Source organism: Platalea leucorodia (genome assembly GCF_965183815.1).
Source record: "Platalea leucorodia genome assembly, contig: HAP1_HAP1_SCAFFOLD_393, whole genome shotgun sequence".
Classification (NCBI taxonomy): domain Eukaryota; kingdom Metazoa; phylum Chordata; class Aves; order Pelecaniformes; family Threskiornithidae; genus Platalea; species Platalea leucorodia.
Window position 1 is genome coordinate 13,466 of NW_028121190.1, and position 27,858 is coordinate 41,323.

Genomic DNA, 27,858 nt, shown 5'->3' on the forward strand with positions numbered 1-27,858 from the left:
CTCTAGCCAAGGGATGTTAGCAAATTTTTTGAGGAGGGGAAGAAAACACATGGAGATCATGGGCCTTCTCCAAAGCCTTCACTTTTCCCCTCTCTCAAGTCCTCACTCATCAGCCTTTTTGTCTGTTTCCTGGCAGGGTGTCCTGGTCACAGGACTCGGGACCTTCGCTATGGTGCATGAGCGCTTCCAGGGCAAAGAAGAGGTGTTTGTGGTTCGAAGACCCGTCTTCCAGCTGGACATTGATTTGTTACGGCTGCAGGAGTTTGCGTTCCCCACAGTGGTTATCCCCGGTGAGAAGGCAGCGGCCACCCTCCCCTCTGCCCCTCCGTGTCTGGGGGTGGGGTGCGTGCTCTCTGCTCTTTGGAAAGGGCTGGGAGAAGTCGAGAATTGCCTCCAAAGGTCGGGGGACGGCTTGAGCTCCCCCAAAACAAACCACCCCCCAAGAGCTGTTTCTATGGCATTTTGTTATGCATCTTACATGGCTATTTGGCCTGCTGTGGCAGTGACGATGGTGCTCCTCCTTACAGGCGATGTCAAGATCAAGCCACTAGACTACAGGTGGCTGTCGCGAGCCACCTCCTTCCCGCGGCACGTGGTGGAGGGCTGTGTGCAAGAGACCATACTCTTGTACTCGTTCCAGCTGAGGAACAGGCAGCGCCTCTCCTTCGCCTTCAAGGACATTGGCGTTCTGTCCTGCAAAGACGATGTCCTGTGCATGCGGTTTTATTACGACTGCGTCACAGGGCTGGAGAGCAAGGCCAGCCGGATTGCGCTGCTTCACAGTGTGAGTTGCTCAGGTTTTGAGGGCTGCTTCAATGTCTTTGGGAAGCCTGTGGAAGGGTGAGCAACCCAGTCGCCGTTGGCCAGCCTGGACGTGGCAGGCCAGTCAAACGCCCTTCCCCATGCTCACCCCCACGGACTTCTCCGTTAGCAAAGCAAGTTTCTTGTGAGTTTCTGGGTCCTTGCCCTACAAAAAGCCCAGCAGCACTGTTGCGCAGTCTCAGTGTTTGCTGTGCAGCTTCTGGAGAGCAGAGCAAGTGCTAAAGTTCCTGGAGGAGGATTTGGAAGAGGGGTTTGGAGAAATGGCTTTCTTTTGGAGCAGGAGACAGGTCTGCTCCCTTTGGGAGCCAAGAGAAAACTGCCTTGGAAACCTTCTAACAGCTCTGTGTCACTTTGCAGAGGCTGTGGATGCCAGGTGCAGCTGTCTGCGGTGGAGCGACCGCCGCTCAGGGGATGCAGGCTGCTCCTGCCCGCGCATTCCCGAGGTGAGTGCGTTTCCTCTGCAGCCCTCGACTGACTGAGCGGGCAGCTTCCCAGCTCCTGCTGAGCAGTGCACGTTGTTGGGACTCGACCCTCAGCGTCGAGTCAGGGATCAGTCCTGAAGTGACTGGTTTCTGGTTAACTAAGTTAACCAGAGTTACGGGGGTTTGGGCTCCACGCATGTTTACTTGGAGTGACCAGACGTCGTGGTTGTGTTTCTCCACGGGGGGAGACTGCTAATGAAACCCGTGCGTGGCCCCAAAGGAAAAGGGATGCCATGCCTGGCACGGCAGTCAGGAGGATTAGTGCTGGGAAGCTGCAGAGGGTAGGGGGTCACCCTTCTCAAGCCTGGGTCATCATTTGCTTTCCAGGTTTAAGTTCCTGGTGATCAGCAGAAGGGTGGCCAAGGCTTTCTCCACCTGGCACAAGAAGGCTGCAGAAAAGCACAGGACCAGAAGAGGTACGGGAACGGGTCCCTGCTGTGCAGGTGGGGCCCTGCCCCACGCGGGGTGACCACAGTCCGGTTAAAAGGCACTCTCCACGGGGCTGCTCTGAAGAGCTTCCTCCTTTCCCAGGTACAGAGGGGCGTCCTGACAAGCTGCTGCAGAGGCGAGAGACGTTTTCCTTCCCCGTGCTGCCAAGCCAGGGGCCAGGCCCAAGGCAGCAAGACGTGGGGAAGAAGACTTCTGCCAGGTGAGCCCCTTGTGGGAAGGGATGAAAGGGATCCTTGCAGCCATGTAGGAGAGACATCCCCTTTGGACACTCCGGCTGTAGGGACTTGGGAAGGTCCTTGACACATGCCCCACAGTTTTTAGGAACTTGCTTGCCCCATTGCAGGCCCCTTAGTGGGGAAGACGGCAGATGTTGAGTGCAGCCCACATCACTTTGCTTGCCCTTACAGCAGACCTGAGGTGCAGTCCTCTCCCATCCATCTGATGGGGCTCAGGAAAGGCTCCCCCTTGCCATGGGAAATGGCCCCACCTCCCCTGCTGCTTCTGCCAGCCTGTGGAGCTTTGATAGCAGCTGGAAATGGGAGAGCAAACTGCCCCGTGCTCACGCCGACTCCTCCTGGTCTCTCTTTGCAGTGTGCTCCTGCCATGTCCAGGCAGCTCCCCCAGGACGAAGGAGGCAGGCAGGCAGGAGCCAGCTCCTCCAGCCAGGCGCACCGCTGCACTCCCGTCCTCTGAAGGCTGCAAGAGAGCGTTGCAGGTACGTGCTCTGCCTTGCTGTAACAACCATGCTGTTTGAGAGTGGGCAAAAGCCTCTTTGTGCAGAGAGCCATCGTGAAAGGATCCCTTGCCATGCATTCACTGTAACCTGTCCGTCACCTCCTTCAGTTCTTCATGAAAAGGAAGGTGCTGCGCGTCCTTCCCGCCTGTTATTGCCCCCTGGGTTGTCGTGGAACACTTGATTCTGGCCAGGGGCTATGGAAAATGTACAAGTCCTTTCTAGGTCGTTGACAGTGGAGGTCTCTGGTCACTCAGCTGTGTTTGCCCTGAGCTGAGGAGCCTGGCATGACTCCACGGCCCCTGATCTGGTAGGGGCAAAGCGCTGCCGGCTGACCGGCTGAGGCAAGGGGCACCAAGGTGGGTCAGACCCAAGGGATCCCCCCCCAGGAGCTGAGACTAATCCTGCCTGCTGCTGCGTTTCCATGCCCTCCAGGAGGTCTGGCAGCTGTCTGCAGAGTGGGAGCAAGCGAAGACCCGTTGGCAAGAGCGGCGACAGCAAGCGCAGGCAGAATGGGCGACGTGGGAAGCCTGGGCTGCAGGGGAGGACCGACAGCCGCCCCAGGTACGGGCAGCGATTGACACCGCTGAGAGCAGCAGTGACCCTCTCTGTGGGGGCACCCAGGGCGGAAGGTCTCCAGGGGCTGGGAGCAGGACTGACACCCAGCTGCAGGGCAGGGGTTTGCCTGCTCACCCCCATGAGGGAGAGATCGGCAGCAGGATCCGAGGGGCAAAAGCAGCCGTCAGCTGTGATGACGGGCACGTGGTGCTGAGTTACCCAGCTCCCAGGTCCTGCTGCAGGCCCTTTTCCAGAGGTCCTCTGGGAAGCAGCACCTCTCTTTGCCATCTGCTTTGCTGAGAGCGTCTCCTCCTTGGCAGGCACTCGGCACTGGAGGCACTTGGACTCCCCACCCTCCAGCCCAGCCCAGGAGAAAGGACGGCAATGAGAGGTGGAGAAGGGCTGCAAAGCCTCTCCCAGCAGAGCAGATGGCAGCAGCAGCCCAGCTGGACAGACTCCAGCCTGAGTAAGTGTGTGTTGGCTCTGGCCACAGCCTGGGGCAGTCGAGCAGTCGTGACCCCACAGAGATGTCCAGGACCCCCATCCCTGCGCCCTGGGGTTGTGTAGGACACCCTCTGATGTCTCCTAACACGGGCATGATGTGGGTTACCCCCACAGCCAAGGCCCAAAACTCACCACAGGGTGAAAGGGTGGGCACATGCAGGACCGGGTGGGTGCAGAGGCTGGACAAGGGGAGAGGCAGAAGGGGTCTCCGGCAGGGGCTGAGGGATGATGTTTCCCTGCTGTTGCAGCCACCTTTCCCCACGAGCGGTCCAGGTCCTGAGAAGGCTGGAGCCACATCGGGTGCAGAGGAAGATCTTCCAGCACGTCGCTGAGAACAACAGGCGGCAGCAAGAGCAGCAGAGGCAGCTCCCCTGGTAACTATCTCCAAAAAGGGGTGGTGTTTCCCCCAGCTGCAAGGCCCATCCCTGCACTGAGGGCAGCCCTGTGGGAAGAGGGATTTCTCTGACATCCCTCGCAAGACCAAAGCAGGTTCTGGAGGCTGGCTTTGGGCTGGACCTCCCTGACACCCGAGGGGTCTGCCTGGGCCCCCAGGATTGGCTTTCCATGGGCGATGTGAAAGTCCTGGCTCAAGACCGAGGGATCCCTCTGATGGCTGGCTCTCCCCTTTCCAAACCAGAGAGCATGTCCTTCCCTTGCAGAGTCCTGGGCCAAGACACCTTGCCCCGAGGGGGGACACCTGTATGGGACCCTCAAGGTCTTGGCCCAACCTGACTCAGCCCCAGGCTGATCAGCTGCACCTGGGACCTTCTCATGGGCTGGGGCACAAGGGGCCTCTCCCACTTCACAGACACCTTGAGGCTTCATCGCAAGCAGATCCCATCACAGGCGGCCTGAGCTACGCCTGCAGCATTTCTCTGCCTTCTCCCTGGTCAGACGATCATACACGTTTCTTTCTTCCTCCCTAGCGCTAGATGCTGGTACCGCAGCAGAGGGGAAGGTGCCGGGAGTGGCGGCTGTAGCAGTGGCTGTTAGCAAAGGGGCTGGGTGGCTTCTCAGCTGTCAAGATCCACCTAAAAATACAAAATAAAGAGCTCTGGGGCTGGACTGACTGGCCTGTGCCTGGAGATGGATCGGTCTAAAGGGATTATACACATCCCATGTGTGATCCCAGAACTGCTTGTAGGGGCAGGAAGGAATAAAGTGTGCACATACCCCCCAGCTCAAACACGTGCAGTGCCACTCCTGCACATCCCAACACACAGGCAGCATGGCAGTGGAGGCTCTCACGCTCTTCCTGGGGATACATCATATTATTTACAGAATTTACTTTGTCTTTAGGTTAGAGTAAACTCCAAGTAAGGTGGCACGATTTTTTTTTCTTTTTTCGTGTTGGGCAATGTAAGTGTAAAATGTCGAAGTCCATCCTGGAGATAAATGGCTTTTCACTGATGCTTGCTGTACAAAAATGTTTTCTAGCTATGAGAGAAGGTACTGTAGAAAACGAAGAGGGACCAGTGATCCATTGAGTTACCCTTCTGTGTTAGCCTCTACCAGATGCTTCCTGTGAAGCTGCAAGAATTCCCTGTCGACACCAAGCTGTTCACAGAGGAAGTTTCTTTCTGACCTGAGGCATTTATCTGCCAGAAGCTGTTTGTTAACTGGTCTGCTTTGTTGCTACGCCAGTGTCTGTGGTACTAATCAGCGGCATGCACAAACTGAGTGTAGGCACCAAACTTACATCTTTCTTCTTGGGAAGGTTCTTTTCCTGTTGTTTCAAGTAAACTTGTATTTTTGGGGTATGTTTAGCTTGGATATTATGAAAAACTTCTTCACTGAAAGGGTAGTCAGGCATTGGAACAGGCTGCCCAGGGAAGTGGTTGAGTCTCCATCCCTGGAGGTATTTAAAAGCCGGGGAGATGTGCTGCTTGAAGACATGGTTTAGTGGTGGACTTGGCAGTGCTGGGTTAACGGTTGGACTCGATGATCTTAAGGGTCTTTTCCAACCTTAACAATTCCATGATTCTATGAATCTCTCCATACTGGGTAAGGAAGGATCTCTCGGTCTCAGGAAAGGGATCTCAAACCCTGAGAAGCGTCCCTGCTCGAGGGGAGAGTCACCTGGCCTGCCGTCCGGCTGCCATGCAGGGAGAGCTCACATTGGGCCCATCCTGATGGTAATATTTAGAGGGTGAAGTAGCTGCCTGCCAGTCAATAGCATAGACAAGATATCTTCATTTCAGCTCTGGCAACTTGTATCTTTGGCTTTCGAAACCACCTTTTGGAATCTTGTTCAAGACACCTTCACTCCCTTGTACGTCAGCCAGGGGCTTTCCAGCTCACACGTTCACCCCAAGGACGTGAGGGCTGTTGCTCCTGCGTCAGCCTGAACCAAAGTGCGGCTCAGAGTCAAGTGTATCCGTCACATTGACCAGATGCAGGAACTCTGAGGGTTTTAGTCCTTTAACCGTTGCCTCTCTCTCCTCATCCTCTTTTCCTAGGGTGCTCTGGAGTTTAAGGGGGAATTTTTTGTTGTTGGAGGTGTTTCTGTAATTATTTTGCTGAGGAAGGTGGTGCAGCCTTGAAGCCCTGGGAGGCGGGGAAAGGTCTTACGTCCGGCACAAAGCCGGGAGCTCTGACCCCACCGTGAGCCCTTCTCTGCCCACGGCTCCCAAGAAGCATTTTCACCTCCCCACGGGCCTTCCCGGTGCCTGTTGGGATCCCTGCCCTGGAACACGCCAGAGCACGGGCACCGCTGCTGCGGGAGACACGACGGGACAGGGGCCCCGCCCACCCGCTTCCGCTGGAAGCCCCGCCCCCTCCCAGCACCCGCAGGGGCCCTGTGCCCCGGAAGTCGCTCTCCTCTACCGGCCATGTGCTCCGCTGGGATTGGCTGGCAGGACCGGCCACCCCTGCCGCTTGGCCCAGAGATACATCAGACCCGGAAGGCCCTTCCCCTGCATCCACAGGGGCCGCCATTTGGGGTTGGCCGCCATTTTGGGACAGGGCGCCACCATTCCATTGCAGTGAGCTGCCCTTTTGTTAAAGTTCATACTGCTCTGTGATTGGCTAATGGCCATGTCTCGACACTGTCACAGCCGTGTGTTCTCAGGCAGCCCCTGTGATTGGCTGGCAGGACCGGCCACCCGTCCCAGTGTCCCCAGGGGCACGTCCCAAAGGAAGCCCCCTGTCATTTCCTATGGGGAGGCCGCCACTTCTGACAGCCTCATTCCCCACGTCTTTTCATCCTGCATTGTGATTGGCTGACAGCCATTTCATACCCACATGTTCTCAGGCAGCCCTGCGATTGGCTGCCCACCTCCTTTGGTCCAGGAAGTGCTCAGATACAAAGATATATGCATTTATATAATAAATATGTGTTTATAAGTAAGTGTAGAAATACGTATAAATACATATTTTATTTATTTCTAAATAGGTACGGTATTTTTATATATATACTTCTGTATATGTATTTAAGTATAGAAATTTTTATGTATATGCAAACATTTATAAAGCTATAGATAGCAAATATATATAGCCATAGAAAAAACCATAGGTATAAACCAGATAAAACCTGTTTTTAATAAGAGCTACTGGAGTGAGCACTTAAAGTTTAAATGTGAAGAGAAACAAAAGGAAGAGGCCAGGTCGGGGTCCCCACTTTCCCAGGCTGCAGAACAAGCCCTGACAGGTCTGGGGTGGGGGGGCTTCAGGAGGGCAGAGGGGTGCCTGAAAGGTGGTGGGGTGTGGACAAGCTGGAACGTGCCCAGGGGCTATGGCCACCTCCAAGGAGTAACAACAGACTCATTTGCCACACGATATTGAATATGTATCACCACATATATATATTATAACATATAATAATATGTATATTATGATAATAAAATAATAATATATATTTGGTGATATATATTCAATATATATGTAATTTATATAATATATAATATATAATATTGACGTGCGGAAACAGACTCCACAACCCGTAAGGCTGTAAAGTAGGTATGTTTATTCAGCGCTGGGCAGCACGGGGGGGTCATCCCGCCAAAGTCGTGCGTGCACACGTGGTGGCTTGTCCTGGATTTATACAATAAAGTGTTACATAGACATAAGGTTTCCCAATACGCCTATACATATGCATGACCTGTCCCCACTTCATATTAAAATTAGCCCCCAGAGGTCATTTCCATAAACCCCTCCCAACTGCGCTTGCGCGATGCCTCCTGGTGGTGGTCGCAGGGGGTCGTGGGGATGAAGGCTGATGACTCTTCTTCGTCACCGCTGGTGACCCCTTGTTCTTGCGCAGACTCAGTTGCTCCTTGACTCTTGTCCAAACTGCAGGGTCGGTTTCAGCTGGTTTTTAGGACAAGTTTCTGTTCTTATCAGGAACTGTCCTTCGCTGAGATATTGCAAGACTCCTTATTTCAATAGTTTTGTATAATAGTTACAACTTATATAGTTACACTCTAAAGCCCCTTTTCAGCTTTGTTGTCAGAGAAGCAAGCGGGGAATGTTCCTGGCTGGATGCAGCTCCCCTGGCAGATGCCTGTGCCCCTCTCTCGGCCCCGAGGTCTGATACCTGCCTTTCCCCCAGCCAAGCTGTGCTGCCGGCTCTTGGGAAATGGGGCTACTGAGGGCGGATGGTTTTACCACAGCCGGGAAGTTCCAGTCAACCTGTCAGGGATTTTTTTCTTCACGGTTCTTGCAGTAACACTTTTTTTTTTTTTAAGTAAATGTATTTTTTCCAAGGAAACTTCACCAAGGAAAGTGCAGTGTTTAGCTCTGGTTGCTCTCTGTGTGGATTGTGTCTGTCCTCAGCTGGGCACACAGCAGCTTTCAGACGAGGAATGGGCCTATTCCAGGATGAAGTGAGCAGCGGGGATCCCAAGCCTGTTTTGTTCAAGGCAATCAGGTGAAAATGTGCGGTTAGAGCTGTCTGCGTTGCTGACCCTTTTCATTGTAGAGCTCCACTCTAGTTCTCTGTAATACTCACTTCTACTACTTGGCTCATTCAGGTTCAAATTTCTGTAAATTGATGCTACACTTTGCAACTGTTTCTACTTGATTCTTCACAGATCTGAAAATTCCCTATTCAGGTCCTCTACTTTCATCTGCCCTCTGTCCTGCAGAACCATATTTAACTGCAGGGGCTGCAGAGTTTGTGTTTCCTCCCCATGGTGAGGAAAATAGGGACAGGGAAAAAAATAGTTAGCAATTTTGAAAAGACCCCTTTCTTTGTGCTCATTTTCACATTCAATGTACCTGTTGTGGGTTCTTAAATGATTTTAGATACTCTGAGTCTTAGCATTCCCTTGTTTGCACGCCTGTGCTCAGGAGGTGTATCAGAAACTCTGTTTGGGTGTTGCTTATGCCAGACAAGGAACCGTAGCCCTTTCTGAAAAAACAGCTCCTGGGTGAGTTAGTTCCTCGGCCACAGCAGAAGGGTTTCTGTTTGCATCAGCCAGAGCTCAGGAGCAAACCCTGCTGACAGAAGCCCTGGGAAGAAAGGGAAGACTGGAGAGAGCAGAACAGGTCAGTAGAGTTGCGCTGAAGACAAAGAAGATGAAGACGGCAAAGATACTCAAAAGCGTTATAACCTTTGACAGCAGAAACATGTCATTTACAGTTTATATGAACAGTTTTCCTTCAATGTAGTGTTCTTTTCAAAGATTTGCAGATGAAGCTTTGCTATTTCCTTATCAGAATTTAGTGATTTTAGCATAAAATTCTCAACTAAAATGTAAAAAAAAAGACCAATGTATCCTGGAAAGAAGTGTAATTACATAGACGGGATAGTTTTACTCTTGTCGTTTACAGTTGGCCTTAAAAGGCAGGTGTGCGTTTTATCACTTGTGCTGTGCAGTCATTAAAAATTAAAACCAAAGACAAAAAACCACCCCTGAAAGTTCCTCTGAAATGAGAGGTGGGTGAGACATATCCCATTTTCTGCTTGTTCCGCTCTCCTGCTTTCTCTTAAAATTGTTTGTATCACTGTCATAAATTCCTTGCTTATGCTAGAGCCAAGACAATGTAAGATATTTTTTCAGGCCACCCTTCTCCTGTCGGGCAGAGATGTCCATGTAGCCGTGCTCGGTCGTAGAGGGAAAAGGCCAAACAGGCGGGTGCGTGGTGAGTGATGGTTCTCCCTTATCAACAGTGCTGTCAGTCGCGTCAGGGAACGATGCTTTGGAGGGGACTCAGATCAGCAGTAATTACAGAATAATAGTGTGACTGTTACCATGGTAGTCTGAGGGTATGAGATGACCAAAGATTTGGGGAGGAGAGGATAATTTTAATTGACTGTGGGATTTTTGACAACACAGCTTCTGTGGGTCAGTGACAATGATCATGGAGGTGGTGGCTGGGATTCTGTGATGGAAATTCTTTTGCTCTGGAATTGAAGCCCAAATTGCCCTCTAGAAGTCTTAGACGACTGAATCTGGAAGTATACAGTTCGGGTTTTTTTCCTAAAAATGGAGATAATTCAGTTAGAGGGAGAGCCTGTTTGGCAGTTTTAGTAGTTTGGGGACAGAGGCCAGCTGGGGGCTGGGGCCCTTGGGGCTGGGGGCTGTTTCTGCCCCGTGGCCTTGGCCTGGCGCTGCCAGCTGGGAAGGGGCTTTCCAAAATCCTGCTGGAAGGAGCCAGATGTGGCCACCCCCAGCACAGCCTCAGGGTCAGCTGCCAGCCTGCCTTCAGATCAGCTCTTCCCAGCAGGACAGTGCCCAGGAGTAACTGTGAGGGTTGCTCTTCTCCCTCGGGAAGCATGGCCCGCACCAAGCACAGCCAGAGCTGTGCCTGTGCCAGGAGAAGCCTTCAAGCAGAGCCGGGGCTGATGGTGACAGCTCCCAGCAGCTGTCCAGGTCAGAGAGATGCAGGTAAGATGGCAGAGAGGGGACACCGACTGATGGTCACTTCTCTTGCAGGATCAGCATTTAACAGCAGGAGGGAGGCAGGACAAAAGGGCCCATGATGTCCAAAAGCGCATCAAACAACTGGTGCAGTGATGATGAGAGCAGAAGGAGATGAGAAGGAGATGCAGGTGACCCGTCTGGGACCATGCTTGCGAGGTAACATCTGCCACCCGAACCCAGAGGCAGCCAGAGGCAGTGGGAGGTGGTGGAGTGGGTGAGGAAGGTGCGTGGGAGAGGGGAGAGCAGGGGGAGATGGGAGACAGAGATGGAGATGGAGGGGAAAAAGCTGGGGTGTTGGCAGTGAGGATGCTTCTGCTGTGGAGGTGCTTGTGATGTCACTGGTGTCTGAGGAGCTGATAGGGCAGGAGCGGGCAGGTGTGAGCAGCCATAAAGGTGACTGCTTAGAAGGGGAAGTGCCTGAGCAGAAGAACGTTCCTGTCTTTGGACTCTAAAAAGGAGACTTTTCAAACTAAAACTGAGCCTCTGGACCATATAAATGAGTCTTTCTGCCCTAAAAATGAGGCTTTCTGCCCTAAAACCATAGAATCATAGAATGCTTTGGTATATAAGGGACCTTTAAATTATCAAGAGCAAGTGCTGAATTCTCCCCTGGGACGGGGTAATCCTGGTTATCCATACAAACGGGGGGACGAGAGGCTGGCGAGCAGCCCTGCGGAAAGAGATCTGGGGGTCTGGGTTGATGGAAAGTTGAACAGGAGTCAACAGCGTGCCCTGGCAGCCAGAGGGGCCAACCGTGTCCTGGGGTGCATCAAGCACAGCACCGCTAGCCGGTCGAGGGAGGCGACTGTCCCACTCTACACTGCCCTGGTGCGGCCCCACCTCGAGCGCTGGGTGCAGTTTTGGGCGCCTCAGTATAAGAAGGACATCAAACTATGAGCGTGTCCAGAGGAGGGCAACCAAGATGGTGAAGGGTCTCGGGGGCAAGACTTACGAGGAGCGCCTGAGGTCGCTTGGTGTGTTCAGCTTGGAGAAGAGAAGGCTGAGGGGTGACCTCATGGCAGTCTACAGCTTCCTCAGGGCGGGCAGCGGAGGGGGAGGTGCTGATCTCCTCTCTCTGGTGACCAGCAACAGGACACGAGGCAACGGAATGAAGCTGCGTCAGGGGAAGTTCAGATTGGACGTTAGGAAAAGGTTCTTCACTGAGAGGGTGCTCGGTCCCTGCAACAGGCTCCCCAGGGAAGTGCTCACGGCACCAAGCCTATCAGAGTTCAAGGAGCGTCTGGACGACGCTCTTAGTCATATGGTTCAGTGTTAGGTAGACCGGGGAGGAGCAGGGAGTTGGACTCGATGATCCTCAGGGCTCCCTTCCAACCTGACATATTCTGTGGTGCTGTGATTCTAAGGCAGCGGCCTGCTCCTGGTCTGAAACCTCCGCAAGCACCTGTGGAAGCCACCTGCATGCTCCTGCCCTAATGCCTAGAGAAACACCCCTTAATTCACAAGGGCCTTCGCAGGCCAGGTGAATTCTCCTGCCCTGTTGTGGCGGTGTGCTCCCCCTGTACCCTCCTGCTCCCCCACACCTGACCTTTTCCCATGGCCCTGCTCGGGTGATAATGACCAGTGGCAGTTTTGATGGATGCATCCAGCTCAAAGTGGATTTGGGGGAGACAAATAACAACACAGCAGCCAAGGGGTCAGTTATGGCAACGTGTCTACCTCACCACAGTGCTGGTCAGTGTCCAGCTCAAGCTAGACTTGGAAGCAACTAACGTACAGAGTTGGTATGTAAATAGGACTAGGAGTTAATCATCTTACCCCCAAAAAGAGTGAGCAGCCCAAGAGCCCTTTGAGCTCTCCTGCACGGCAGTGAGCTGCACGCCAGGATCTCCCCTGGAGCAGGGACGCCTCTCAAGGTTACTGCTCGAGGCTGAGAGATTCCTTGTCACAACAGATCCTCGGTAAGTGACTAACAGCATGCTAAACTTTGAAATCTTAGCGAAGTGATATAAAGGATTGATTGCACATATATAATCCTTTAGACATAAACCGTTGATCAATCTGGGACTAGGACTGGATCCAGCTGCACCTAGACTCCTCTTTGAGAAGGAGTTTAGAAAGCAAGGGGGTCCTCTCTCAACCTCATGACTCAATGGGAGGGTCTCCCTGACAGTCTTGTCTGGCCCTGTCCTCTAGGCAGTAAATAATCAAGTGTATCTTGCCATCGAATCCTGTTAAACACTGTCACATTTATTATCAAACTTTGTTATCAATAAACATATTGCTCTTACAAGTGCAGTCTCACTCCATCCGCGACAGAGCCCTCTGCAAACACTCGCCTTCCTCTTCTTTCCTCTGGAGTGCTACCTTTGCCTCCTCGTCTTCCTTCTCCAGCTTTTGACTTCTTTCTGCCTTTTCTCTCATGGCTTTCAGTTCGTGCTCTGCCTCTTCCAGCTGGGTTTGAAGACGGACGTTCGTTCCGATGGCAGAATCGCGCTCCTCTGCCGCTCGCGCTGGTGAGTCTCGTGAGCTAGACATCCCAAGCAGCAGTATCTCAGTAAAACTCCTCTGAACCCTTCCTTCCCCACCCCACCTTACCTCAGCAAAGAAGGCTGTAGCTCTCACCTGCAGCTTAACCGAGCAGGAATCGAGCCATGGCAAGAGGTTCTTTGCCAGATGGGGGGAGATGAGCCCAGCGTGGAGCAGGACGCTGCGCAGGGGACACAAGAGAGGGACACAGTTACCCAGGAAGGCCACAAATTCACTTGTGCCGATGCAGACACTATTCTTCAGCTCGGGACGGGTTCCCAGGCACGCTGGAAGGGTCCCAGCAGCCATTTCCCTGCACACAGCTCCGCAGGAGGCGGCCAGATGCATCCCTGGGGCTCTTACCTGCTCAGGAGACGCACCCCCTCAGGGTGAGCCAGGGGGGCTTCCAGGCGAGCCCACACTGCCTGGTTCATGAGCAGCCGCATCCATTTCTGCGCCATGCATTTGCCTAGCACCAGCTCTATAGCCGAAAGGAAAATCCTGGCAGAAGAAACAAACCACAGAATAAACAAAACACATCAAAATAACACCACCACCACAAACCCAACGAAATCTCAAATCACAGCAGGTTAGGGCAAGACTTCTCTCTAGCAGAGCTAAATACCCCTCAAACAATGCTTCATAGCCTTCAAGACCGCAGCTGATGACACTGGCATCTTCGTCTTGCCCCAAACCCACCAGCATTTTGCAGAGAAAGACGCCAGCGCCCACGAGAGTCACTGCTCCCCGCGGGGGTCCGTTGAGGGAGTGCAGCGCTATTGTGCATGCAAGGGTATGCGGGAGGCAAGACGACAGCTGTCTGCAGCATGAGCCGCATAAGCCTGCCTGGGAGCGGGAGTTACTCCATGAAGGAACAGAAGTAAAACCGACCACGACGACCGGTTTCCACATCTAGGAAGCAGGGCAGGCGAAGCACTCCCTCAACCCCACAACAGCGCACGCCTTGGCGAAGGGAACTGAAGCCCCTTCGGCTCCTTACCTGCACGGCTTCTCCTCAAGCACCTGGCCCTCCAGGAACAGTTGTCTCCAGCTGCTCACGGGGGAAAGCAGCCTCTCCTCGCCCAGCGTTTCACTGGCCCACCTCAGGAGGCTGGGAAGGAGGTGGGGAAGCAGTTGCCTGAGCTCCTCCGTGCTCCTCAGGGCAAGCACCACCTCGGAGATGGCATGGGTGATCTGCAGAGAAACATGACCGAGATCCACCTCTTCAGGGAAGGCCTTTTCCCACCAGCCTGGTTCCCCCGCCTGCCTGGGGCAGGGGGTTACTGTCCGCAATTGTCACTTCAGGCTCAGGGGCACAAAACTGTCCCGGCTCCCAACACCTGAGGCCGGCCCAGCACCCTGGGAGTCTCCACGGGCATCTGCAAAGGGCACCTGACTCCCTCGTGCCCAAGTAGGAGCTAGAAAGCAGATGCAAAGCTGCAGAAAAGTGTCTGCTGTTGAACGTACCGTCACAGCCGCCAGAGCAGTCCGACGGTTGTGCCGCTCACAAGCGGAGGAGTCAGTCCCCAGGCGGTTGTTTCCTGCTCTGTTCAGTTTCTCCACTAAGCACCTCAGGATCTGAATCCCAAAGGTGCTTCTCCCCAGGCTCCTCCACAGCTCCACCGTGTCACTGCAAGGGAACAGACGTTCACCCCTGAGCCCGTATCCTCGCGCTCCTGCAGCACCCTCAAGCCTCCTGACCTGCAGTGGGGCTTACAACGCCCCACTCACGGCAGAGATGCAAGCACGCAGTCTTGCAACACTCAAGACTGCTCAGGCAGAAAAAAAAGACCTGCTTCTTAACCGGACCCCCCAGTGCAAGCAAGCTGTGGGGTCTCTGTTTGACTACAGTGGGGGGAAGCGGGTGGTGCACGTACCTGTCCATGGGCAGACCTTTCTGGAGGAGAGTGCTGATCACGGGCTCCCGGTGAAAGTGGGAGAGGAGAAACACCGCATGGAGCAGGAAGGGCCTGAGGGTGCTCTGCTGCATGTAGGTGCAAAGGGTCTTCAGGATTTTGGGCACCTGAATGGAAGAAGAGGAGAAAGAAGGGCTCGGTGCATCCTTTACCCCCTCCTGCGGGACCCAGATGCAGTCATGCAGCGCACGAGCCATGCCTGCTCCCTTGACACAGAGTCCAGATCTAGCTCGAAACCTCACCCCTTCCACCCTGCCTGACCCTGGCTCACGTCTGGAGCTGAGTCTGCTCTTGGCAACTGTGCACACGCGTGCACACGTGCGTGCATACACTCGCATGCAGAGCCTCAGTCACTGCACGTGCCTGGGCCCAGCTGTATGAGCACCTGCATGCTCTGCGAGCACGCAGAGGACACGGACACACACCCAACACTTGAATAACTCTCCCTATGTGTCTGCAGCGACGCAAGAGCAAGACTGAACGCGCTCTTCGAGACCCTGAAGATGCCTTGGACGGCCTCTGCAAGGGCACGTGACTCCTTCCAGAGGAACCCAGTTCTCCAGGGATGCTTTTCCCTGCCTCTACCCTCCTTTCCCAAAGTGCCAACCCCGTGGTTGCCGTCACTGTGACCAACCTCTGTCAGCAGCGGAGTGAGCCGCTGGTGGCCCTAGAGCCCAAGTGAAGTGCAGCAGAGTGCAAGCAATGAACAAGTATCCAACCTGTGGAAAACCGAGCGCGCCCAGCAAAGCTCAGAGTAGAGGGAACAGGGGACCAGTGCAGAGCGAGCAGGATGAAGTAGGTCCCAGGGCAGGGAGGACTGACAGTGACCCCAGAGGAAGGGGAGGAACGGCAAGGTTGGTGCCTCCCGGTGCCTCGCTCATGGGAAGGACCTGGACCAGGAGACTCTGGACAAGAAGAGCCCATATCCTTGTCACCAGCTGGAGAAGACACCAGCAGCAGGTGCTAACGCACGACTCAGACCATCAGGAGCCCCTCGGCTCGGTACACAGGTGGCGTTTCTTGAGCCCATGCCATCTGCACAGGGAGTAGTGCAACAGCCAACAGGAGAAAAGACAAAGTCAAATGGAAGAAAAAGGTCTCCTTTACCTCCTGGAGTATTTCCTTTCTGCATTCCACCAGGAAGACAAACACCCACTTGCACGCTGCTCGTGCACTTGTGGGTGCGATGTGCAGCAAGTGGTCCAGGATGGCAGTCAGAAAGTCCGTAGCCTGCGCTGGAGGGATGCATTTGCAAACAGCCTGGAGAGAAGTCAGGAACGGGAGAGGCAGCGTCACAGCTCTGCTCCAGCAATTCGGAAAGGAAACTTGATGGGACTGTTAGTTCGGGAGTCGTGGAGGGGGCCATCGCTTGACCCTCCTGCTGCGCATACAGTGCTGTTTATATCCGATGCAGCTAACTGATTTGGAAGTGTCCCCCTCCATGTTGTTTGCTCGTATACCAAATCTGTATTCTGACGAGAGCACTCACACACACACACGTGCGCACCAACACACACATGATGGTATCTGCTCCAGCGTGCCTTGTCTCAAAGCCTCCTGCTACTTGCTGAGAGCAGCCATCGTGGACAGCTCACTCTGGAGACACCGAGCGACTCTGGCGGGGAGCAGGGAAGCGTGCAGGAGCCCAGGAGCTGTGCCCCCACCCTGCTGTTTTGGGGCCAGTTACCTTCGCTATTTTGGTAGAGGTCTCCACCAGAGTCTTGGTGTCTGGGCTGTTCAGCCCCTCACAAAGGCGCCTGATCTCATCTGCCTGAGGCACCACCTTCCTGGTCTTGGCTGGAACAAACACCAGGAGAAAAGAGGAGTCACGTCTACAGAAACCCAACCTCTGGCCCCAGATACCGATAGAGGAGAACCCAAGTGGTGGCAGTGAAGGCCACAGGGAAACCCAGGGCCCTCCTGAGCTTGGTGCAGCAGGATTTCCCGAGCCCAATAAATGGCTGACAAATCCCAGCCCTCTTCCTCCTTGAACCATCTGCTGAGGCTTCAGGGTTTCGGCAGCCTCTGCTCCCAGCGGCTGCGTCCCCTATTCCTGCACAGGCCACCGTGGTCTCTGGGAGGCAGGAAACCTCCCCGTGACTTCCTCAGCACCGGCAGACCCTGCTGCCTGAAGAGGAAAGGGGTCGAACACAACCCTTTGCAGCACACTCCAGGCCTGCAGCTCAGATCCCTCCTCCCTGCCCAGTTTGCTCCGGGCAGCAAACTGGTTTGCTCTCTTGTGCTCAGCAGGAGATTTCTGGGACTCGGTGACCCTCTCCCAGGGATCCTTCCTGGGGTGGACGGGGAGGCAGAGGGCTAACAGGGTGGCGGCACAAAACCAGCTGAGCACGTTGCCTCCCCCTTCCCTCCTGGGGTTGGGGCATGGCCCCGTGGGACCCTGGCGGTGCCAGGCCAGGAAGGGAGGGAGGATCAGGCTGAGCAAGGCTGGGAAGCGCCCGCTCTCCTCACCTCGCATCTGGAGAAGGTAGCCAAGGCAGACGCATGCACTCTGGCAGGACGCGGCCACGCAGTCGCTGGTCAGAGTCCCCAGCAGTCCCACCAGGGAGCCGAACTGCTTGCAAGGACGTCCTCTCTGCAGGGGAGAGCGGCAGGACAAGGGTGGCAGGCAGCCCAGCACCCGCTCGCTCTACCACCCATCCCGCTCCCTGAGCAGCGACCGGGCAGAGGGGCAGGCAGAAGGGCTGCCTCATAACCCCAGGAGCCCCAAAACCCAGCACCCAGTTGGGCAGGGCTCCCTTCCAGGGCTGTGAATGGTGGGAAGGGGGCACCGGGGCATGCGGTGGGTCCCTACTCACCATGAGCTCAAATCGCTCGTTGCAAGCTCTCAGCACATGGGTGCAAACCTGCAGGGCTCTCTCCCGCTCCCATTCTTTGGCTGAGGCGAGCCAGCCCTTCAGGACCTGAGGCAGGGTCACAACAGGCATCTTTCTCTCCCTCAGATCCCTCTCCCTCCTTCTCCAGCCCCTTCCCAGCGCAGCCCCCAGCCCCACCAAGCACCGGCACTGCAGCCTCCACTGTCTCGCTCTCTCCAGCCACCTCTGCCCTGAGCCAGGTGTTGCTTCCCTGCCGGCGTCTCCCTGCTCTGACCTTCCCCCAGGCTGCTCTCGCCCAGCTCAGGGCTGGCTCTTGGCTTTCCCTCCATCAGGGCCCACTTCTCTGCCTGTCCTGAGGCTGCAGTGGCTGGGCGCTCCCGTCCCCCAGCTCAGACCCTGGCCCCAGCCTCAGAGCGAGGAGCCAAGGCCCCATTTTCCCATAGGAAAGATATCCACCTCCTATCACCCTCTAAGGCCTCAGTTCTCTGCCCGCATGACGCTTTCCCTGTTGCCCCATGGCTACTCACATGGACCATGTCATCAAAGCAGGCAGAGCTCTCCTCTGCCTCCAGAAGGGTTTCTATGAGATGGCCCAGGTCTTCCATGCCTCTCCTGTGCAGAAGCTGAAAGCAGGAAAGGAGAGCTGAGGTTCTGCATCATGGGGGCTGCCAAGGCACACTGAGGTGGGATCCTGACCCAGAGGTGGGCAGGAGCTGGCCGGTGGGTACCTGCATGTTCACAGCTGCCCTCACTGTCTTCCTTCCCTTGTTCATCTGCGCCTTGGAAGGATAGGAGAAGACGCTCCGGCAGCACACCGCCAGCAGGTTGCGATTTTCCTCCCTGCTCAGAGGTGGCCTCAGCTTGCTAGCCAGAGGAAAAAGGAAGAGAAAACACAAAGGGGATTTACTAGCCCTCTCCAGAGTGGCTTAAACTACAACTGGGTTCCTCCTAATCGAGGGGCCCATATCCAATACCCCCAGCCCATGCCAGCGAGCACTGCCTTCAGCTCCAGCAATTCCTGCCTCCTCCCAGGCAGCAGGCAAACCCCCGCCCCCAGGTTAAGGGGGCTCCTGGGGGCTCCCTTCCTTTGGGAGACACCCAAAATGGGGAACACCCTCCCACTCCACAGCCCAGCAGCTCCTGGCCCCGTGCTGAAGGCCACTGGGGCTGCCCCAGCCAGCTGGGATGGGGCACACTGGCAGTCCCCAGAGCCCAGGGAACAGACCTCACCTCAACTCCTCCAGGGCCTGAAGCACTCCATACACTACGGAGTCCCAGGGCTCCCCCTTTATCCAGTCCTGCCAGTCCCAGAGAGAGAAGCGCAGAGTTGGCCGAGGGCAGGGACACGGGACAGCCCTCCCGCCTCCCCTGGGGACAGACTTTGCTGCCAGGCCTGGGCAGACACTGCCCCATCACCCCCACAGACCCCCAAAGGCACCGCAGGAGGGACCCTGCTCCCCAGACACAGCCACCCAGCACCTGCTGGGACCCCACCAGCTCGGGACACAGCTCCAAGAACTCGCATGAAGCTGAGAGACCATCCCACCTCTGGGGAAACCAGTCTGATGGCGCAGCCCAAAATGCCCCCGTGCGACCGCCCCGGCTACGGGTACTCACCAGCAGGGTCCGCATCGCCTCCTGCTTTAAGGAGAGCTCAAAGCTGCCACAGTCGCCCACAGCCTGGATGGCACAGCTGACCTCGGTGATGCTCTGCACCAGGGCGAGCTTGAGCTGCAAGTCCTGAGGCCAAAGAGAGCAAAGCACTCCTTGAACTCTTCCTTTGAAGGGCTGACACGTGGAAGAGTAGCATGGGCAGGGGAATCCACGGCGGGTGGGATCTGAGCATTGAGGACAAACCCTTCCTTGGGAGATCTTTAGAAAGAGACCCTCCATCTCGGTACACCCCAGCCCCGAGGGGCTGGAGCTGGGACACCCAGGCATCCCTGCCCTGCGCACCCCGTGCTCCTACCCTCTGTTTAGCTCTGGAGAGCCGCAGGATGTTGCCCATGATTTCTTTATCAACGCGGGTGAGCAGCTGCTCCTTGGGGGCACGCAGCGCAATGCCGCTGTAGGTGCGCATGAGAGCAGCACTAACGGCCTGGGCACCCTCCATCTTCTGCTGCCGCTGTACCTGTGTCGACAGAGATGCCCCGAGACGTCAGCCCTGGGACACCTGCGGGCTCTTACAAGAGGGCTGATCTAAAGGCAGCTGCCACGGTTTGGCTGCTGCAGGGGCAGAAGTGGAAATGAGGCCGAAAAAGGAAAGCCGAACAGAAAAACCCTGGATCCTTTACCTTCCAGCCCGTGGAAGTCTGATAGAAGCAGTCTCTGGTGAAAGCCGCAGAGAACATAGCCACCGTGTCCAAGACCAGGTGGAAGTGGCTCTCGGCAGCGTGGGACACAACAGAAATCATTCCCTGCAACCACAGAGAAACGGGGAGTCGACTCCAGCCCAGGCACTCAGCCGTGGCCAGCAACAATGGCCAGGCAGGATGGGGCCAAAGAGCAGCAATGGGGAAATCAAGATGGGAGCAGGGCCAGCAGCAGCCCTCCCTCTCCCCCAGGAACAGGCAGGGGATGCTCAGGACAGGAGCATCACCTCACCTGGGCCTCAGAGAGCTCCACGGGCTTTGTCTCCTGGAGGAACCTCAGCACCTGCCCTTGGACGTGTCTGAGGTCCTGACAAGCTGCCAGCGCCGTCCCAAGAGCCTTGCACAGGAAAAGCTGAAAGAGAAGAGGCCGAGACCAAGATGCGGTCACGGCCCAACTTGTCAGGAGAGGGCTGGCCCCAGACGGACCCGACCGCCCCTGGGAGCAGGCGAGGCCGGCTGCGGTGCCAGGCGGTAGCCAGCCCCTGGGGCAACCTGGGGGGAAACAGTTTTTGGGGACGAGGGAAGGGGAAGGAGTGAAAACCACCTGCATGGGCAGAGCACCATTGCCAGCCCTGGTGCGGGGCAGGAGACGCACCTTCTCCCAGGAGCCGGGGGCAGAGCTGCTCAGCTGCTGGCTCAGCTCCTGGATCAGGCCCACGGTCCAGGCCTTGTCCTCGATGGGCTCCAGCGACGCTCGCAGGAACTGGGGTGAACAGGAGAGGAAGCAAGTGTTCCCCTGCCCTTGGCCAGGGCCCTTTCCACACTCGTGTGTCCCGGGATGCTGCTGGGGGAGAGCTGCCTGGAAGAGCAGTCTCTTCCCCTGCCCCACCCAGCCCTCTTTCCACTAGCCTCCTTCTTTGCCTCACATCTCAGGCGAGACCCCCCGGCCCATCGGACAGAGAGGAGGAGGCAGTGCTAAGGCGTGTGCCACAGTGTTAGAGGGCATTAGCTGTCAGCCGTGGCACGCGTGCAGGCAGCAGCGGGCAGGCAGCTACTGCGGGGCGAGGCGCAGGGTGCTCAGGAGGTGCCCCCAGGCAGCCCCGAGCTCCATCCCAAACTTTCTCTGCTCCCTCTTCTCCCCCTCTGTTTGTGACACCACCCCCCAAGGATGCTGTACCTTAAGCACACGGTGCTCCCACTCTGCAGAGGCCTGGGAGCTCTCGGTTTTTCCTAGAAAGCAAGAGGAAGCAAAAGCTCTTGTTACAATTGAAGTTCCCACCAAAGACGAGCCCGGTGCTCTCCTCTGCGGTCAGACCTCCCAAAAGTCCCAGGCCATCAAGAAAGGGCCTACAAGCACCTACATCAAAGCCCTTGCGAGGCCAAAGACACAGCGGGGATCCCAGGGGCATTTGTCAGAGATGCTGATTCAAGTTGGGGAAGGATGCGCTGACCACAGCTGAGCCCTGCTGCTTCACCGCGGCTCCCAGAACGACTCCGACCACCGAGTCACAGCACGCACCAGCAACACACATTTTCTCCTTAATGACCCACCGCTTTCTGCCCATTAGCAGCCCTTCTCCCAGGCTATTGCCAAGGACGGCTGCTGCAAACCTGGCCTGGGGACTTGGTCTTCCAAAGCCAGGGGCTGCACCAGTCCTGTCCCTCCCCCAAACACTGTCCTGGGCAGGACATGGGGGTGCCACCAAGACCTGCCGCCCAAGGGGACATCAATGGCCCCATCCATGCCCTGGCCTGAATTGACACCGCGGTACGGCTGCCCCCCAGCCTCAGTGCTGCCTCCCTGGAAGGGGAAAGGCAGGAGAGCAAGTGCTGGGGAACTGGGGATGCTGGAAAGCTGCATCTTCCCACCCCTCTCCCTCCCCTCCAGCCTCTCCCTTCCCACCCGCACTTTACCTTCCAGGTACTGCACCAGGAGGGGGATCTCGGTCGCCCACGCCGCCCCCAAGGCTCTGTGGATCTTGCCGTGGAGGGCCTGCAGCAGCTGCAAGGCAGCAACTGCGCGTTCGCTGCTTGCGTAAGGAGCCGCTGCCACCACCTAGGCGAGGGCAGGAGAGAAGGGTCGCTCCTGCTGCCAGAGCCACAGCTTCTTCCTCGAGGGAGCTCGGCGCCGCTCCGAGAAAGGAGAGGGATCCCAGATGGGCTCGGGCAGGCTCGGAAAGCTGCCTCCTCCTTGGAGGCTCCCGGCACTGGCCTCAACCGCATCTCTGTCCTGGGCTCTCCCACCACCCCTGCCCAGAAAAGCTCTTTCCCCAGGGCCCCACTCCTCACCAGCAGCCGAGCCAACAGGGCCTGGGGAGCCGGCAGCCGGGCTGCGGGGAGGAAGAAGAGCCGGGTGAGCCGACGAGCCCCCTCGCCGTGCCCTGCCCCTCGCACCTCCGATGCCCCGCACAGGGCTGAGGGCTGAGAGCGGCGGTACTGCCACAGCGCTGGCCCAGGGGGGCTCGCCAGGGCTGCCCAGCATGAGATGAAGGCAGCTCCAGCATGGCCGGGCTCCTACCTTGCTCCTGGGGGTCCATGGCATCCGGCTCTTCCTCTTCTTCCCTGCACCCTGCTCTCTCCCATCTCTCAACTAGGGCTCGGAGGCAGCGGGAGAGCGGGATCAGCATGCCGCTGTACTGGGCTGGCACCACGTACTGCAGCAGCCTCGGCCACAGGAGCTGCAGGGACGAAGCAGGCAGTTCACCACATTGGCATTTCCACTCAGCTCGAAGACGAAAAGGGTGATTTGCGTTTCCCCGAGCCTTGTGCACTTCAGCACACGTGTGGGGAGAGGTTCAGGCCATGGGGGAGCACGAGGAAAAATGTCCTGGAAGCAAGAAGTAGCCACAGCAGCAGGGCAGAGGGTGACTTACTTTGGTCATCCCGCTCAGAGAGACATCCAGCGAGCCCAGGATGTCCATGCACAGGGCTCGAAGAGCTCCATCCTCCTGGCTTTCCCAGGCAAAAAGGCCTCCTGCCACCTGTAAGACAGAGTTGGCAAAACTCCCGTTACTCTCAGCTCCTGACTGACAAGGCTCAGGCACGACTCACCGGTGCTCCTGTGCCAGTCTCCCGGCAACACTGACCTCCTGAAGGAGGACAAAGACAGATGGACACAGCTCGAGGACCAGGTCCCGCACCCTGGGAAGGACTGGGAAGCCTGGGAGCAGAGAGCACCGCTGCTTGTCTGCACAGTCCCCCAATGCTGCTGTCGTGACACCAAAGCAGAGGTGAGGAACGTGCCCTTCAGCAGGGCTGTGCTTGGTGCCAGCCCTGGCAGCAGCATGCCCAGCCTGACGTACACGGAGGAGCACCCAGAAACCCTTTCCTTCGTCCTGCTCCCAAAGCAGAGCCTCCTCGAGCCTCAGAGCAAAGCAACGCACATGGATCTCCCAGCTAGAGGGACGCTCTGGCCAGTGGGAAGATCCTTGGCAAGGCAGCGGGAGACTCAGCCGTCCCCAGCTTTCATCTCCTGGGCGCCCAGCTGGAAATGCTCACCGAAGGAACGGCCAAACGGCCTGTCCCCCTGCCAGAAGCGATGCGGGCCCCCAGAGTGTTATCGGATGGGCAGGGTGTGCTTTGGGGGGCCAGAGCATAAGACCCTCACAGACAGCTCCTCGAGCCAGGCCCACCTCTCCGCACTGGCTGTGCTATGCTGACTGTCCATGAGCGTTTAGGGATGGAGGCTGTCCTGTCCATACAAGCCCCTCCCTTTGCAAGGCAGCTTTGCGGAAGGCGCCTGTGGGCACAGCTCAGCCCGGGGGGTGTGCAGGCAGCCCCGCAGTCCTGGGTGGCGTGCCCGGGTGCAAACCCATGTCATCCGCTGACATCTCCACCGACATCAGCACAGACGCCCATGACAAACAGCCATTTGGAGGCCACTCCGGCGGCAGTGCCAGTGCCGATGGCCCTGCAGCGTGGAGCTCTCCATGGCCAAGGACGCCTGCAGGAGCTCTCAGCACAGTCCAGGCGCCGGTCAAAGCCCTGCGTGTCGTGTTCTGCCCTTACCAGCCTGCCCGAGGTCCGGCTGAACTCGACGAAGATGTGCCCCACCACATCCCATGCCCAGCAGCTCTGGGAGCCGGAGCCGAGCAGCTCCCTGATGAACTCCAGAACTGCCCTCCGCACCTGCCAGGGGAGAGCGTGGTTACGATCCGCCTGTTCCAGACCCAACGGGAAGCTGCCTTGGCTTGGGGGCAGCCTTTATGGATCACAGAGAGATGCTGAGCGCGCAGCAAAAGCTTTCGCTCCTGGCATCAGGGCTGGGATTTAGCACCAGGCAGGACAGGCATTTGCCCCACAGCGCACAGCGACCTCCCCGCTCCACTCTGCCAGCTCTCCCTGGGAAGGAGCCATCACCCAGCACCTGGGCAACGCTTTCCCAGGCACCCCAGCTCTGCCCCGAGGGAAGGGGTTTCTCTGCCTCCCCTGGAGGCACCGTCCCTTCCGAAACCAGCTCACCTGGGCGCTGGGGTCGTTGCACACCGACCGCACGGCCTCCACCACCTGCACCAGCTTCTCTCTCGTCGCAGGTGCTGGAAGAGATACGAAGAGATGTGCGTTGAGGCACAGCCCCGATGGCAGAAGGGACCCCTTGAATCTTCCAAGTTTTTCACACACCAACGGGACAGAAAAGCAGGACCTGACTCTGACTTCACAGGAGGCAGCAGCGTAGCTGGAGCGACTCTGTTTCTAGAGGTACTTAGAGGCATTTTATAGGGACTGAAAGCCATGGCAATATGGTAACACAGAGGATGAGAGAAACGGCATGGGTACAAGCAGCTGCTCTGCACACCAGCCCACTGTCCGCCCACCAGCCTGCCCGTGTTGCTGAGCTTGGAGCATCTTCCCTGGTGTGCCGCCATTTCTAGCTGCCAGGGGAGAGCTCGAGCCCTGTCATGGGGCGTCAGCTCGGCTGGAGGACCCGCTCTTTGCGGCTCCTTTTGGGTGCAGGTACACCACTTTCAGTCTGTTCCTGCTCTCAGCCCAGCAGCCCCAACCCCTGCCTTGTGTCCCTGGTCCGTGGCACTGACCGTCAGAGTGGGCCAGCGCTCCCAGCAGGCCCAGGGCTGCCACGCGACCGGCCACGCTCCCACCGCTCAGCTGGGAGTGCAGAAACACGACCGTCTCCTCAGGGCACATTCGTGCTGCGGGGAAGGAATCACATGCTGCGTTAGCCAAGGAGAGGGAGAGAGCTGCCACGGCACAGCGGAGCATCGCCCACTCTCCTCTCCTTACCCTGCAGCATGATGCAGCGGGACAGCGCTGCCTTATGGGCTGGGCCAGGCTCCTTGGTCACATCAGAGAGCTGTGGGAACAAGGTCCGTTTTAGAGAAAGTTACATCCATGTTGAGAGGGACTGAAAAGAAATGGTGCTCTCTGCTCTCTCTCCCCTTACCTGGCGGTGCACAGCAGTGCTGATGGCAAGAGCCATGCCCTGTGGGATTGGGGTCTGAACTCCCTCCAGCACCTCCAGAACATAGCTGAGGCTCTACAAGAGAACGGGGGACGAAGAGGAGGCTAAAGCCACCTAAAGGCACTTGGGAAAGGAGAAACCCAGCACATCTGGGATAAGGGGAGTCCCTAACACCAGCTCCCAGGGAAAAACCCAAACCCTCCTGCATGGGGCTTCTCGTTTGCCCTCCCCTCAGAGCAGCATTGGGAGGGTCTCTTTCCCCTGAACAGAGCCCGGTGTTGACAGCTCCGTTTCCCAGCACTTCCCACTCATCAGGCCTCGCCCCTCACTGGATGGGACTGGACATGGCCCTGGGCATTAGGGCAAAGCTCTTCCCGCATGCAGAGCCCCAGGGAGGTGGCAATGCCTCCCTTCCTGAGAAGGTGAGCCCCAGGGACTCTTGCCTCCCTCCCAGCCCCCTCTGCCTTGCTCTTTTTCTTGCCCAAAGAGCCTCCTCTGCTCTCCCTGTTCCTTCTCCGAGGGCTTCCCTGCTCCTCCTGGCACCCCACAGCTCCCCAGCGCCCTGTGGCACTCACACAGACCCACCCCAGCAGCCACGCTGGGCCCTGCGCAACACCTCACCTTGGTGACCCAGGAGGCGTCTCGGACCTCCTGATATTGGTGCAGGAGCCAGAGAAGCTGCTCCCAGGCATGCTCTCGGTGCTGCTCTGCATGCAGAAGGACCCCCATCATGGCAGCCACCGCCCCGAGGACAGCCTGCTTGTCCTGAAGAGGGAAGGGAGAGGCTCTGCTTGGAGGCCTGAAGGTCTGCCTAGCTCTCACCATCCCCCGGACACCAGTCTGCCCGTCCAACTGGGAGAGGTTTCCCTTTCCCTTCTGCCCTGAAGGAGAAGGGCTCGCTCCAGAGGAGAGGGAGCATTTCCCCACACTGGTACCGCAGCCCTCCCTGCAGAAAGGCCCCAGGACTCCGCTGTTTCCCAACAGGGAGCCCCGCTCCCCTTGCCCCTCTGCTCACACTTCCCTGGGCACAGACGGACGCACGGACACGGACACCCCCGCTGCGGCCCCAGGCGTGGAAAGCAGCAATTCTCACCTCTTCCTCCTTGCAGTCCAGCCAATTTACCACCGCGTAGCAGAAGACGGGGTAAATGTCTTCACAGAACCGTGCTACCCCCTTGCGAGGGAAGGGGTGTTGCTCCCGTTTGCCGAGGTACGTATTGATTCCTTTCGACCATTGCTCCAGAACTGCACCAGGAGAAAGGAAAAGGGAGCAAGTGAGAGTCTGCAGCAGGGACGGTACCTTGCACCCTCGCCCAAGCCTGCTTTAAGGACAGTCCCCGGCTCGACAGGGCTCAGCCCAGGACCACGTCTGGATCCCAGGGCAATCTGTGCTCTTGAGCTGTCTGGATTCAAACACCCCACTGTTTCTCTCCCCCTCCCCGTCGCACCTTCTCCCCCTCAACAGCCCCTTCCCCTCCAGCATTTCTCACTTCAGCCCCTTCCCTTCCCACATACACACCCTTTCAGAGCAGGGATTTTAATCCCAGAGGAAAGCAGGGGAACAGAAACCATGGGAAGGAACACGGGAGTTCCCCTGTGCAGCGCCGCCGTGTCCTGCCCACAGAAACCTCCTGGGCTTCCCCCGCTCCTTCTACACACTCACAGCAGTTTGGGGTCACCAAGGCCCGACCTCGCTGCGGGCTGACACCCACCACGTTCCCTCTGAGATCACACGCAGGCATCAAAGGCCACCCCAGCCCCTGCCCCTGGGACCCAGCCAAGGAGCCCACACTCACCACTGCAGACAGCGCGCAGGATCCGGCCGCTCCTCGCCCGGCTCAGCATGGCGCGCAGGGCGAGCAGCGTCATTCCCACGAAGGGGATGCACCGCAGGGCTGCAGAGAAGGCAGGGACAGAGGGACCGAGAGGGTCAGTGAGAGACACGGGAGACTGGGGTCCATCCCTGGCAGGGCTGGGGCTGCTGGGCCATGCAGGACATGCCAGAGGGTGTGGGGAGGGCTGCCTTCCCCAAGGGGGACACAGGGAAGCCCTCTGGAGGACAGCGGGGCGTCAGAGACCTTGCGGGCTTGTCCCCAGCAGGTTCCCACCCTTCAGGAACTGGGATCGGGCTGGTAAGGCAGAGCTGCCAGCTCACCCCGGCATGGAGAAGGAGGCACAGCAACTCCATAGCCCCCCAGTTCAACACAGAGCGTTTCGGGAGGGGGAGGATCCCTTCTCCCCGTTATCACAGACTCCTACCCAACCAGGAGGCCGAGGGTGCCGTACCATAGCTGCGGGCCATTTTGCCCAAGGTGAGGAGCACGATCTCATCAGGGACCTTCCTCACGGCCTTCAGGTGGCTCTGGAGCTCGGACATGACAAAGTGGAAGTGGGAGCGGGCCAGAGCCACCAGGACATCGCTAGCGGCCGTCTTCACATCGCCTGTCACACCCTGCAAAAGCGTCACAGGTTAAACAC

The 27,858-nt window shown here is 57.2% G+C and overlaps 1 protein-coding gene across 1 annotated transcript in view; it reads right to left on the minus strand.

The window, feature by feature from the left end:
* Positions 1-886: 886 nt before the first annotated feature.
* The window catches only part of LOC309604146 (maestro heat-like repeat-containing protein family member 2B), a gene marked incomplete at both ends in the record, with an annotated part of 29,108 nt that continues 2,136 nt past the window's right edge, over positions 887-27,858 (minus strand). Inside the window, 27 exons of the mRNA XM_082339061.1 lie at positions 887-967; positions 14,370-14,532; positions 14,780-14,925; positions 16,506-16,615; positions 17,288-17,411; positions 17,635-17,739; positions 18,180-18,275; positions 18,381-18,516; positions 18,883-18,950; positions 19,270-19,392; positions 19,622-19,783; positions 19,947-20,069; positions 20,257-20,376; positions 20,620-20,727; positions 21,142-21,194; positions 21,879-22,020; positions 22,556-22,642; positions 22,838-22,945; positions 23,051-23,053; positions 23,973-24,092; positions 24,426-24,499; positions 24,998-25,111; positions 25,203-25,272; positions 26,002-26,145; positions 26,474-26,625; positions 27,177-27,275; positions 27,667-27,832. Coding sequence (XP_082195187.1) covers positions 887-967; positions 14,370-14,532; positions 14,780-14,925; positions 16,506-16,615; positions 17,288-17,411; positions 17,635-17,739; positions 18,180-18,275; positions 18,381-18,516; positions 18,883-18,950; positions 19,270-19,392; positions 19,622-19,783; positions 19,947-20,069; positions 20,257-20,376; positions 20,620-20,727; positions 21,142-21,194; positions 21,879-22,020; positions 22,556-22,642; positions 22,838-22,945; positions 23,051-23,053; positions 23,973-24,092; positions 24,426-24,499; positions 24,998-25,111; positions 25,203-25,272; positions 26,002-26,145; positions 26,474-26,625; positions 27,177-27,275; positions 27,667-27,832 — 2,997 coding nt within the window. The remainder of the gene's footprint in view (positions 968-14,369; positions 14,533-14,779; positions 14,926-16,505; positions 16,616-17,287; positions 17,412-17,634; positions 17,740-18,179; positions 18,276-18,380; positions 18,517-18,882; positions 18,951-19,269; positions 19,393-19,621; positions 19,784-19,946; positions 20,070-20,256; positions 20,377-20,619; positions 20,728-21,141; positions 21,195-21,878; positions 22,021-22,555; positions 22,643-22,837; positions 22,946-23,050; positions 23,054-23,972; positions 24,093-24,425; positions 24,500-24,997; positions 25,112-25,202; positions 25,273-26,001; positions 26,146-26,473; positions 26,626-27,176; positions 27,276-27,666; positions 27,833-27,858) is intronic.